At 32.0% G+C, this 14,698-nt stretch overlaps 1 protein-coding gene across 2 annotated transcripts; it reads right to left on the reverse strand.

Moving 5' to 3' along the window:
- Positions 1-4,682: 4,682 nt before the first annotated feature.
- LOC133706166 (inactive protein RESTRICTED TEV MOVEMENT 2-like) lies at positions 4,683-5,558 on the reverse strand. Of its 2 annotated transcripts, none has more exons than XM_062131642.1 (2): positions 5,207-5,558; positions 4,683-5,137 (listed from the first exon to the last, which is right to left on the reverse strand). In XM_062131642.1, exons 1-2 carry the CDS (start codon positions 5,313-5,315, stop codon positions 4,731-4,733), a joined length of 516 nt encoding a protein of 171 aa, XP_061987626.1. In that variant the 5' UTR covers positions 5,316-5,558; the 3' UTR covers positions 4,683-4,730. The 2 variants fall into 2 exon arrangements, with proteins under 2 accessions (XP_061987626.1, XP_061987627.1); XM_062131643.1 differs by having other exon boundaries at positions 4,683-5,102; positions 5,207-5,338.
- Between the last annotated feature and the right edge of the window lie 9,140 nt (positions 5,559-14,698).

Consider the following 14,698-nt stretch of genomic DNA (forward strand, 5'->3'; position numbering starts at 1 on the left):
CAAAACCATGTCAATATAACTTGAAAATTATTAAACAATAAAAATCTTTAGGGACCATAAAGAAAAATAAATGACTATAGACAACGTGAACAAGTAAATTTGAAAGGATGAATTAGTGGTGAGAATTTTCATTTCAGTTCAGTTTTTGATTAAAAAAAAAACCCAACCAAACTATATATAGAGAGAACAATACTTGTTCAAAAATTGGTTCAAACCAAATAGTTTTGGTTTGTTTTTTAAAGAGTAAAAACTAGCAAAACTTTTTTATTATTTTGTGGTTTTTTGGGGGATTTTATAGGGTTTTTTTTCGGAGATTTTATGGCCAAACAAATTATTTTTTTAGAATATGGGGCAAAACCAAAATAAAAACATTGTTGATGTTGCAATGTCAACCTTTTTTTATTTATTTTGAGCATACCATGATAAAGATCTACTCTAATTTATCCATCGATATCATACCAATAAAACAGATGTATCTTGTTCATTATAATATCGTGATTCAATAACCTCTAGTAACTTGCTATAATAATCAACTTCAAATTTATTAGAAGTTGAATCCTTTTACATAAACTCCACCCATTATTATATGTCTTTCTACCCTTACAATAGTCTTTAGTATGAAAAACATATACATTGACAAAATGCTCATACTAACACTAGATCTCTCTTTCAAGACCTAGAGATATGAATTTCAGTCTACTAGTATTGCCTCCCATGTTGAAAACTTGTTTAAAGTTAATTAATGATCGTTAATGGTCTAGGTCAAAATATAATTAAATATTTTCTTATTTGTTGTGAATTATTAAATACAGGCATGTGTTTTAAACCACATGATAAATTATTCATCTTGTAATTAAAAAACTTGAGTTTTAATTGCATTTGGGATTTTGGGTAACAATAATTGATGATGTTGCATATAAGAAGTTGAATTGAGTTTATATGAGAATATAAGCGAAAATGATTCAAAATTATATGATTGTAAAATTAACTTACAAAAGAAATTGTCTCAATTCATTGCAATTGAATAGCATATAATTATGTGTCTGTATGAATTTGATGTCTATCAAATATCTTCTCCTTATTGTATTCTTCAATAATGATCTTTCAGGATGCAAAATATTGACAAATTCTCACTACAAAACAGTCTACCCCTATCATTGTGTCTTAGAATACGCAACTCAAAATAATATAAGATAAATATTAAAATCTCTTTAATAATATAAGCCTCATATATCAAAGTCTCAACATATGCTTTGTTTTTAACCATTTTTTTTTAAGGTTGAACATGTATTTGCATGCGAGTAATTAAAGATGAATAACTAAATGTTTATGTTTATATATATATAACAATTGACAATTACTTATGATGTATGTAATCCCTAACCTCTCAAATAAATTTATCCATCTATACTGTATAAACCCTCTAATTTTTTCCTCATACATTAAATGTATGGGCATATGTGTGTAATTGTTAACCTCTCAAATAAATATATCCATCTGTCTCAATAATGTTCGTTTCAAGTTGCTTCATATGATGGGCGCGTAATTTACTCGAAAACATATCTCTAAAAAAGTGATTAATCTCTGTCAATGCATTTTATATCCTTTTTTGCAATAAATCCCTATAACAAATTAGAATAAGCACTTCATAAACACATGGTTGTCCTGATTTTTCATTCTATACAATCCATATTTATCTAAATTCACTAATCTAGCTATGTTTGAAGCATATCTCTTAAGAAATTAAAGACTTTAAAGCCATTTATAGACAAAACAAACTGTGCATTATTGTCTAAGACAAAGATGGTTTTGGCCCTTACAACATGTAACTTATCATTAAGTAACTTCATATTAAGATGGTCACAATACAAAGCTAGATCCATTCTAGCTTTTATATTGTCCTTAGGTTTCCCTTTCACATCCATAAACATGTTCAAAATGTTGGCAAACACATTCTTTTTAATATGCATGACATCCAAATTATAACGGGTGGCATTTGTCTTCCAATAAGAAAGATCTCAAAATATAATTTATTTTACCAAATTGTGGGTCATGTTAAAACCAGAAAACTTCTACTTATCATAATGAAAGCCAAATACAATGTCCTCATATTGTGAAACTATATCATATAATTCTTTACCTAACAGTATTAGAAGTACAACATCTTTTTCAACTTTACTTTTTAAGAAGTTATTTTTGTTGTTTTTGTATCAATGATAACTTGGTAAAAACCTCTAGTGACAATAAAAAAAAAAGCTTTACCACCAATATTCATGAATGTAAAGGCTTTCTTATTTTCCATACAATATGCATAAGATAATTTTTCATATGTGTTCCAACCCGAAACCATCCCATACACAAGAAAATCATTTATAGTCCATATCAATATTATCTTCATCTAAATATTTTGTTTTTTTTATGTCATATGTCAAAAACATGATCATAATTGATCAACTTATTAATCAACGACTAAAGACAAAAATCTATATTCCTACCTAGATTGTAAAGGCTAGGTATGATTACATACAAGAACATAAATTTTAGCTTTATACACATCCCTTAGAACAAGTTATAAGCTTTTAGTATGACCTACCAATAAGAATATGGTGTAATAAAGGATCTAAATTGATTGTATCCATCTATACACAGGCCAGGACATACGTTCCACAGTTCCATTGAAAATTGAGGATATACACTATTAAATAGCTTCTAAACTTCACCATCGAAAGGGTACATCATGATTTCATTCACTACATCATGTGAATGATATCATGACATGTGCTTAGTGGTCTTTGGAGATATAAATAACTTTTATAACCTAGTAATGATTGGAAAGTATCTTAGTTTTTTGTAGGTGACAAGTGTCATTCCTCGACTGTTATTGGGTTTATACCGAGCATGCTGGCATGATTTGCAATCGATAAAGTTTGCATATTCACCATAGTGCAATATGCAAAAGTTTGGATACATATTATTTTTTTTGGAATCTTACACCGAGAAGTTTTATTATGGAGTTCATAGTATAAAAGTTCTCTTTCAGCTTATTCCCATAAGGTTATATGCTTTTAGCCTATTCAATGATGCTATCATAATTGGCTTTATTAAAACCATAATCTGGTTTGATAATAAACACTTACTAAAACCATGCAAAAATCTGGACACATAATAATTTTTTTGGAATCTTACATCAAGAGGTTTCATTATGGAGTTCATAGCATAAAAATTCCTTTCAGCCTATTCCCATCAGGTTACATGTTTTTAGCCTATTAAATGATGTTATTATAATTGGCCTTATTAAAACCATAATTTGGCTTGATAATAAACACTTATGCAATCGCCAATAATTTACTGGTAGTTGTGCACCCATCCCATAATAGTTCATCGAAATCTTTTAAAAGTTCAAAAAACCTAGTTGCATCTACACTTGGTTCTTCTTTTAAAATGATATTACGTGAACCTTCACCTGAAGAACCATGATTCATTCTTATTTTATCCATCACGATACTCGTATAAGAATTACTATTATCATCTGTAAACCCATATATATTGCTATAACTAGAAGTTAAGCCAATCATCATTTCTAACAAGGTTTTGTAAGGAACATAGGTTTCTCCGTGTGTATACCAACATAAATATTTCTTGAAAATCCTTTTTTTAAATGGATGTATCATCACAATATCTTTATGGTAAAACAATTTATTTTTACACTTCACACATGGACATCTTATTTCATTTGCATTAATATTCTTCAGTTTAGAGAGTATAAAATTAAAAATTAATAAAACCTTCAACCTCTTGAAGATAATCTTGCCTATACAACCTTTCAACTGAATCTTGATACATCTAAAAATGATCAATCATTGCTTAATTACAAAACCTTTATAGAATAATATTAATCAATTCCACAAAAAATTATTTTTTCCTAAATTTCAAACTTAACAATAAAATTAATAAAATATGATCGGTACCTATTAAAACAACCCATCATTTATTCAATTAATGTAACACACCTATATTACAATATCAAATTCAATTTCATCAAATGACAACAAAATTCAATTTTCTCCAAATCTCAAACAAATCCTAGCATACAAATCATATATATTAACAAAATTCACTAGGAAAAAGCTGTAAAACATTTAAATATATAAGAAAACTTTAAAAACAATTCAATAAATTAAACTAAAACATTAATGGGTTACAAAAAATAAATGGTTGTTGAAGCTTCACAAAAAAATCAATGATCGGTAATATGTTGATATTACCGATAGATGTAGATCGATGCTAGCGGGCTGGGATAGTCAGCTTTGTAATAAATTGGGGAGGGTAAATTGGGGGGGGGGGGGTAATAATGAAAAGAGGAATTATTGGTAAATAATTTATTTAAGGATGGAAATACTTCATTGAAAATTTTGTCGTGTAAAATTACCGCCAAAATTGTTGAATGATTTTTAATTGATTGTTTTATTTTTTTACTCTGTCAGGTAACCGAAAAGATGTAAACCATTTTTATTTTTCTTGGAAACTGCAAAAAGAAATTCGTCATCACAATTTCCATCTGAAACTTGCGATGAAATGTTTTCCATCGGCGTTTCGTCGTTTTTTAATTTCCAATTTTCTAATATATAGTGGAAAAACAAAGGACCGGCATCATTAATATTATTTCAAATTCAAACAAAAAATGCAGAATCTGGATTAGAAGTATATTTCAATAATGAAATATGGAACAATTAGCTTTCAGCATCTCCACAGTGACAATCTTTGTAAGCATAACCTACGAAAGCCACCACCACAGCAAGCACTCCTGCAACTGGTAGAGCTAACATGGTGTTCATTTCTAGCCTCGAAATTGCACTCTTTATTAAGCCAAACAAATAATTTGATGCCATACTTGCAGTTATTGTACTAGTTTTGGTGCTGCTTTTTTTGGCAGGAAGTGCAGGAGTTTTCCTAGGCACAACTACATGAAGAATATCCCCATAAAGGTTTGCTTGAATTTCATTTGTTTTACTATCCTTCGGAATTCTGATTTGTTTACGAAACCGGCTCCAGTGAGTGTCATCTAGAGGTCTCTCTCCAGTAATTGTCACAACACCAGGTTCCTGTATTTGGATGCTCATGTGTTCCATTTTGAAATCTATGGAAATAAATAAATAAATAAATAAAAGGATTGAAAATATAAATTCTGTTCAACTAAATGAAGTACCTTGTACATGGACCTCGAGTTTGTCATGTCCTTCCTCTCTTGTCCACTTGCAAAAGGGCTCAAAATCATCATAAGAGAGGTTCAGGGTTTCTTCAACCTTGGTTTCCATCTGAGGGCTTCTTTGGCTTTGTCTAGGGTTATTCTTGAATCAAGGAGATTGATGACGAAGTGAATTCTAAATGAAATGAGCTGTTATATATACATTGGTTTTGAGACACATGCATGAGAAACAAATTGGAGGTTCCTTTTGAGTTTCATCTTGGAGAAGAATGAATTCTTTTTTCAGTTTCAAAGGAAATGATTTCCTTTAATTATCTTTGGGTATACGTTTGCTTGTATTTCTCTTTTCCTTTTCTTAATATTTGTTTTGACTCACCATGTGCAAATTTCTAGGGGTCAAGCAAAACTAATTTAGGAGGTATGTTAAAGAATCATCTCAATCCAATAGCTTAAACTATTAGGTAAGGTCTCAAAATATAATTTATATTATTGTTTAACACACCTTCTCAAGTAAAAACCTTTTGGACTTGAAACTTGCACAGGTTCACGTTGGGATGGTGAGATTCGAACTCGTGAACGCTTGGTCATCAACACTCTGATACCATATCAAAGAATCATCTCAAACCAATAGTTTAAGTTATTAAATAAGATCTCAAGATATAATTTATATTATTTTCTAATAAGGTCCTAATCTACACAAAATATACGACTATATCTAGATGATTGATCAATGTTCAAGCCATGAAAGTTGATAGGAATATTAGAGAAGTCTTTCAAGTCTCTGTCATGAAAAAAAAAAAGAAGAAAAAACAAGAAACAAATAAAAGCCTCTCAAGTCTGTCATCATTTATTTATTGACGAGAATTTGGAGGACATGCATCAAAAACTCTAGTGAGATCAAAGGGTACCTCACTGCTGAAGAAACCAGGTGATTTAATGGAGGACTAATTATAAGGAAATTGTCCACAAATAATTGGAGAATAAGATACTGCCCAGGTCTAGGATGGTCCAATAATTGAACCAAAACCATATAATAATGTAGAAATGCCATAGTTCAAAATGCCAAGATTATGCATATAGAATGAACAATACAAATTATTATTGATTACTAATTTTGTAATTTATTAGATAATTTGTTGCTTTTGAATTTATTGTGAAGAAAACACTGCCATGAATATGGGATTTGTAATATGGGAAATTTCATATTACGGAGTATAATTTAGGATGACCTACCTCTACATACTTCTGCTATCTCTTATATAACAGCCATCTCAGCTTCCTTAACTGTAACATTGGACAAGAGATTTCCATGAAGAGATCTTACTATTTCAGACAACATGAAATGTAGAATTTGATGAAAATCTTGTTACCATGGAGATGAGTCTCAAGAGTGTCCTGTCCATCTTCTGTTCTCCACTTGCAATAGGGTTCAGAATCCTCGTAAGAGGGCTTGACGTTAGCTCCAGCCATGATTTTTATTCAATGCTTACTTCTTTTGTTTATGAAATATTGTATGTTTTTGCATTTTAAAAATGTTTTTAAAAAAAGTTAAATTTTTTTTATTTTTTTATACTTCATATTAATATTTTTTTGTGTTTTCAAATCATTTTGATGTGTTAATATCAAAAATAATTTTTTTAAAATAAAAAAATATTATTTTAATATATTTTTAGATAAAAAATATTTTAAAAAACAATCGTTATTACATTTTTAAATACACTCTAAAAATATTTAAAAGGAAATACACAGTTGTTTTCGAGAAGGATGCGTCTTTCCCTGTTCCTCTTTTATATGAAAATTCTATAAGGTATGGTCCAAGAGGTTTCTTCTTGGTTAACTCTTGAAGAGGAATATTTCCTTTTTGGATGCTTTGACGTTTTATGTTGGTTGGTGTCTTTTTGTTTTCTTTCAGCTGTCGAAGATTTCCTTCTACGTGGATGACACATGATTCCTCCTTTCATGAGCACAGCTTTCTTAATCTTTAGGCATGCTTTTATATATATATATATATATATATATATATATATATATATATATAGTGTGTGTGTTTAGCTTGCGAGCACCTCTACTAATTCCACAGGCCTTGAAGTTAACGACTATTTAAGTTTCTACTGGCCCTAAAATTTAAGGGACTCGAATCGGTAATATTTAAAAAGTAAATTTAGAACCTGATGAGTTAAGCTAGTTGCATGCTTATATTTTCTTAATCTTTAATGTATGTGTTGCATAGAGTATGCAGACGAAGAAAAGTTGCATACTAATGTAATTCAGGATATAGATTGAACACTCAGAACTTCTTGGCTAATAATTACCTTGAGAAATGGCATGCAACACACTACTCACCATTAGCATGTTGCATTGCAAATATATGCCTTCTTTTTACTATCATCTTTTTTAAAATATTCAAGTAGACGAATTTTGTAATATGTTAGCTAACATCGTCCTGGTGCGCCTTGTGTGATGCAGCCAGTGCTACAAAAATCTTCAATTCAAATAACACATACTGAAAATGCTACGTATATTATTGAATCCAGTATTTATTATTTGATAACCTTTTAACATTGAACAAGCTTACCTTTTGGAATGGATGGGGTGGCTCAAGATTGATAATATCTTGGTCCAAATGCCTTCTAAATCTTTCATGATAAGCCTATTTGATGAGCACAATATGACTTGATTTTCGACCGACAAAAATCTCAACAATAGCCCTTTAGTTAGCATTAGCTTGTCCAAAAGCTTCCCTTGCGACAATAGAATCACGTTCATGTGTGTCATAAAGCTGCACATCCTTTTGATCCCATTTGGGCTTGCATCTTTTGGAAAGTAAATTTCATTTCTTAATTCTCCATACATGGCCTTGTAAGTCTCCCATTTGAGCATTACACAAGTAATGGTGTTCCAAAAAATTTAAGTAACTTAAGAATAAGGCTTATGTGTTAGATAATCAATTAATCTCTTGATTCTAGCGATCTAATTTGTCTTTCCTAACTAAGGTGACTAGTGGTTGGTGCTTGATACCTGCAAAAGGTTTCTTTAATGGATTTTGAGACTCTCTAATGCTTAAGTAAGTACTTTTTTTTAGAGAGAAAACAATGATATTTTAGAAAGAGAATCTTAACATAAATATGTAGTTGAGAATAGAAATTGAGAACCCTTGCATTTAAGAATCCAGTGGGTTTTTATAGCTTATCTTTCATACCCTTTGTTGGAGAGTGGACTAAAAAATCATCTTTTATGATAATATTAAAACATCTTTTATGTGTCAAAGAAAAAAAATATCTCTAACTCATCAGAATCTTGTGATCCAATATGGAGCTTGATAAGATCATCAGAACCACTTGTATTTAGGCTTAACACTTGGCTGAGCCCGAGGGTGATGGGTCTGACAGCTCACCAAACCTATATATGTTTATGCTCAGTGCTTGGTTGACCTCAAAAGGTGTTGGGTTATCACCCTACCTTCAGTTCCTTATTTTGAACATGGATTTTAGGGGAAAAAAAACATGTATAATATATGTTATTCCATTAGTAGCCCCCCAAGTCTTTGTGTATTTATTACGCAAAATTTTTGATTGATTTCCAGTTTAAAAGAAAAGCTTTTTACCTAAGAGTTATTTGTTCTATTAGTAAGTGTAAACCCTCGGTTAAAATTTTTCTGGGTGTTTAAAAGATGAGAAATTTAGCCAATAATAAAATGGGTTAAATTAAATTAAAAAAAAAACTAAATCAAGATAAAAAAATAGTGAAATTAATGAAATGAAAAGTGAATATAATACTAAATTATTGAAAAGAGAAACATTTGTGAGGACAAAATGAATACGTAAGATCAAGAGAGGTCAATATTCAAATAACTGAAGGTTGGGAGTTATGTACAAATGATAAAAAGGGATGGGGATAAATGTGCAATTAACAAGATGTTAGAACTATAAATATCATTCTATTTTCTCTCTTAGAGGGACTGGTAAGAGTAAGAGAGAGTTTAGAAAGAGGCTGGAGAGAAGACATATTGATGGCAGAACATCCGACAGCTATAACTCCACCTTCCACCGTTGGATCAGAACGATATTCGGATATGTTGTTCTCATCCATGTCGTGTACATTATCATCGGAGGGATTTTCTATATCAGTCCCTGTTTGAGAGATATCGAGGGAGGAAAATATCTGGGAAAATACACTTCTGGACAGTCTTCTTTACTGTCTATTTTCTCCTTCGGCCACTGTTGGATTAGACTATAATGTGGATATATTGTTCTTTCTGATTCTGTCTAGATTCTGAATGGTAGAGATCAGAAATAAACATTCAGTATAGAAGTTGTGTATCTCACACAATAAGTCTGCAAGTTTGAGGTCAGTTCGGTTAAACCTTTATTTCTGGAAATTTCACCATTTGATGAAGTTAATATTTGGATATATTATACTCATAATAATGCATTATAACTTGATAGTATGGATTGTTTGGAATATAACTGGTTTGTTATTTATGGTTGATTGAAATTGTTGTCAAGGATTGTGTTTAAAAGAATATTGTTCAGAAAGTTTGTAAAATCGATAAGAATGTTTTATTTTAACGTTAAGAGGGAAGATTGAAATAAATAAGATAAATTGGCTCTTATAAAGATTTTTTTTTGACACTATTAAATGATATGTGATATGGCCAGGGGTTGAGATAAAAGAGAAAAAGTTAAATTGTGAATGTTGTGTGTAAATGGAAAGGTTGATGAATCTGGACAGATTCATCTCCTGATTTTTGGAGAGAATTCGAGTAGGAGGATGAGAGAATTAGGATCAAGTTTCTTCATAGTAATTGTAGTTTTGGATGTTAGCTAACTAAGAAAATTGATCTTGCTCAATATGGAGCTGTAGAACCCCAGCTATGAGTCATCAACCGAGATTGGGTCCTGACAAACCCTGTAGGGTAGTGTTTGTTGATGAGCAATTTTGAGTATTTCAGAGACAGAATTGGGTTCTCCTTCCTTCAGATAACTTATAGCCTCGTGTATTAGCTTTCCAACGAGACAAATATCGCTTGAAATGGAGTTCTATAACTCTAGATATAATTAAAAATCTGATGAGTGTTCAGACAGTAACAGTTGGACAGTAACAGTTCAAATATCTGGACAGTAACATTTCAAATATCTAGACAGTAACAGTTCAAAGTTAGACAGTAATAGTTGGACAGTAACAGTTTAATGTGTAGACAATAGCAGTTCAACGTGTAGACAGTAAAAATTTAAATGTCTGGACTGTAACAGTTCAATGTGTAGACAGTAAGAATTCAAATGTCTAGACAGTAACAGTTCAATGTGTGGACAGTAACAGTTCAAATGTCTAGATAGTAACAATTCAAAGTTAGAAAGTAACAGTTGGACAATAACAGTTCAATGTGTAGACAGTAACAGTTTAAATGTCTAGATAGTAACAGTTCAAAGTTAGACAGTAACAGTTGGACAGTAATAGTTCAATGTGTAGACAGTAACAATTCAAATGTCTAGACAGTAATAGTTCAAAGTTGGACAATAACAGTTCAATGTGTAGACAATAACAATTCAATATCTAGACAGTAACAGTTGGATAGTAACAATTAAAAATTGAACAGTAACAGCTCAAAGTTAGATGGTAACAATAGACTTTCACGTAAATACTATATAAAAAAATTGAGTCATACGAACACTTGCACATTAAAATACTAACTCTAAAAATATAAATGATATATGTATGTATGTTATTATGAGGAAATGAACATGCATAGAAAGTAACATATGAGTAATGGATGAATATGGATTCTCTGTAATATCGGCTTGAAGGAATGATAACTATTGTTGGATAAAGGATGACAACATTAATGGGTGTAATGAGAAAAATGTAAGATATAAAGAAAGAAATGATTGAAAGAAAGATTTATTAGCTATTGATATGATTATTATAAAACATATCCTTGAATGATTATGAGATGAGTCTATAACTGCAGGAGGGACCACCGGTGTGGTGCAACAGCAGCAACAGGGGAGCACGGGTAGAGCTTCTACTGCAAGTAGGTGACTTTCACCTTCCTTTTAAATAATCTTAAATAATGAAAATACTTTATCATGAATGTTACTGTATTGTGTTAATTCAGATATCAGATTGTAAAATGCTTAAATGTTAACAAATGATTAGCTTTGGCTAATGGCATCCGAAGGGATGGCCGGGACAAATGAATGATTAGCTTTGGCTATGCATCCAAAGAGATGACCGGGACAAACAATTGATTAGCTTTGGCTAATTGCATCCGAAGGGATGGCCAGGACAAATGAATGATTGGCTTTGGTCAATTGCATCCGAAGGGATGACCAGGACAAACAATTGATTAGCTTCGGCTAATGGCATCCGAAGGGATGACCGAGATAAACAATTAATTAGCTTTGGCTAATGGCATCCGAAGGGATGGCCGGGATAAATGAATGATTAGCTTTGACCAATTGCATCCGAAAGGATGACTGGGACAAATAATTGATTAGCTTTGGCTAATGGCATCCGAAAGGATGGCCGGGACAAATGAATGAGTAGTTTTGGCTAATGGCATCTAAATGGATGACTGGGACAAACGGTTGATTAGTTTTGGCTGATAGCATTTGAAGGGGATGGCCGAGGTGAGTGAACAGTTAACCTCGACAAACGATGTCTTAAAACAATGGCCGGATTTAAGATTATGGTTGATTGTAAGAATTGGTGCATATATATGTATTGCAAGTTGTGTATACCAAGAACATGAAGGAACTATAAATGTCACGCTTCAAACATGAGATAATGTTACTGCTTCATTAAACTGCCAGACCGTTTTCTTATTATTATTATCATTATTATTAAGTAATTGCATTCTTGTAAATGTTTGTACTACAGTAGGGACGTCATACCAACAAGGTGCCTAGGAAACCCAATACACGGGAATATATTTTTACAAGGAATCATGTAGTTGCATTTTAAATCATGATGTATTTTATATGAATCAATGTACTGAATGTATAACTATTATTAGATCCTTTTAGATTAAATTCGTGATGACTATTTGTTGGATAGAATACAAACTCATGTCTATGCATGTATATTTTAAATGCGAACTTCTAATCATACAAACATAATATTATAAGTTTATATAAGATTCAGTTTTAAATGAAATGTTGATTGTTGTTGATATATGGATTGTATTTTGATGATGTGAATGGAGCATGTTCGCCGATTTCCAACACGATGTGTCAAGTATAAAAAAAATTAATATTGTTTTGGGCTTAAAAAGTCGGGTTGTTATAGTAAGAGATATTTTTACCTTCCCCATGAAATTTGTCTTTATAAAATTGTTAGGATTCTTTATGGCCACATGTCTCTATTGAAAAGAGGTGTCCTTGAAAACAAAATGGTGACTTACATTTAATATAGTGATTGAGTGGGCTTCTAGAGATCTGATATGACATGAAAAGTCATTCATCCAACGATAAGGTGGAAAGATGTTTTCTTTATAACCCTAGCTTTTATTACTTCTTTCTTTTCTTTTCTTTTCTGTAATTTCTAAAAACTACTTTATTATGCATCCCAAACTAGTTTTATTCTTATCCAAGAAAAAATAATCATTATAGGCCTTTTACAATCACAAGCTTTTTTCATTTCTTCTTTAAAAAGAAATATAAACCTAAAAGGAGTCAAATTTGTCTCCAGAAAGAGGGATGTTGCTGCCTCTGAAAAGGAGTTCAGGTTCTAACTTAAAACTGGAAGAAGCAGTAGGGGGTAGGGGGTAGGAGGTAGGGGGTAAGGGGCAAGGTTCTATCAAACTAGGCTTCAAAACTAAAAGGCGGGTGGCACCCTAGCATCCAAATTAAATAGGGAAGAAAGTAGCTTTCATTACATGAGAAGTTCTTCTCTTATCATTACTAAGGAATCTTATGAGAGAGAAAGAGAGAGAGTGCCCCAGCCTCTAAGGACGACACTTCTAGTACTTTAAGTGCAGATGACATAGAGTTTTTTACTCATCTACAGTCAAGAAAGTTCATATCTCAAATGTTTAAACATGTTAAACTTATCAAACGGTAGACCTTGGGCTCAACCTAGGGTCAATTTGAGATTACAACTCTCTTTTGCATGTATACATTGGAGTATTCCTTCCATCTTTAAGGATTTATGATGGAGGTCAACTGCACTCTAATGGGTGGATAACTTTGTCCATCTGTAATAAGTTTTCTAGGCTTATTAGAATCGAGTCTTTAGTTAATGTCTTTAGAAATTGTTACCATTTAGTTATTGGTATAGATGGTAGCAATGGCATACATTTATTTTTCATTTTTACCAACAAACTCACTAAAGCCATAAAAGGAACTTTGTGTGGGAAGTCTGTCTGCACATGTCAAGAAATTTAGGGGAAGATGACTTGTAATAAAGTATAGTGGGCTAGTCAGTCCCAGAGGTGAAATGCAACAGGTATGGGGTTGTTTCCATTACTGGAGGGTTCATGCCCCTAATGTAAACAACAAGCCTCGTCTGAGCTCGAACGAGGAGAAAATATGTGCTGTGTTGGCCTCATCCTCGACCGAGTATGAAGTCAATAGGATGGCCAAATGATATTATTAGGCTGCAGTGCAAAATATACAACTTTCTTATTCTTTATTTTTTATGTATCTGAGTTTATTGCTGACTTATTTTTTTTTTAAGTACAAGATTAACAGTTGAAGGAGAGGAAGAAACTTCAACTGGGTTTATATAGGAGAGGTCTGAAAGGAAGTCTTCATCTTTTATGATGAAGGACTCTTCTATCATCATTGATGAACTCTCTGTTCATAAGGAAACAACATCAGGAGTTAGAACTCCTGTATAAAAGGTAGTTAGGGGTAGTCATACTCCTTTAGCCAGGGGTTAAGCAGATTTGGCTCTCCCTGAAGTGATTACGAGTGTTATTATCCTTTAAAAAAGGAGAAGGGTCTCCACCCCTATAGAGATCGATGTTCCAACATCAATCGTAAAGCTTTTATGGTGGCCTTTCTTATGCTTTAACTTCCAGCTTTTTTAATGGAGGTTGCAGTAACCAGGCCCTTTACTTGGGTTGTTCTTGAGGAAGAAAAGTTCAATTATGCTTTTTCTAACCTTGTTTTTTGTTGGGCTCTCTTCATTTTCCCTACCCTAATTGATGAGGAGAGATAGCTCATAGAGGCTATTGTTAGTGAGAGGTTAGGCCTTAAAGAGAATGGCCTCGAGGTGGTGAGCCTACTGTAGAAGATCATCATCATTCCATCAGACATCTTAATGATGTTTAATGAGAGCTATTATTGTTATTTGTCCTTAACTGGACAAATAGCATTTAATGTAAGGAACTTTTCTCGTTTCTCTTTGTAGTTTGGTTTTAAGACCATTGTTCCTAACAGTCATTATTTTAGACTTTCATTATGTGTGCCCATTTTAAGAGGCCCTAAATTATCGAGATGAACCATGTAAGGCCCTAAAATAAGGCTAATTAAGATGCCTTTAAGTGAC

Source organism: Populus nigra, chromosome 11, assembly GCF_951802175.1.
Source record: "Populus nigra chromosome 11, ddPopNigr1.1, whole genome shotgun sequence".
NCBI classification, from domain to species: domain Eukaryota; kingdom Viridiplantae; phylum Streptophyta; class Magnoliopsida; order Malpighiales; family Salicaceae; genus Populus; species Populus nigra.

Coding starts and splice junctions, on each gene's coding strand:
- LOC133706166 (XM_062131642.1), bottom strand. CDS start 5,315: ATGGAAACCAAGGTTGAAGAAACCCTGAACCTCTCTTATGATGATTTT. Junction 5,138..5,206: donor ACTCGAGGTCCATGTACAAG/GTACTTCATTTA, acceptor TTATTTCCATAG/ATTTCAAAATGGAACACATG.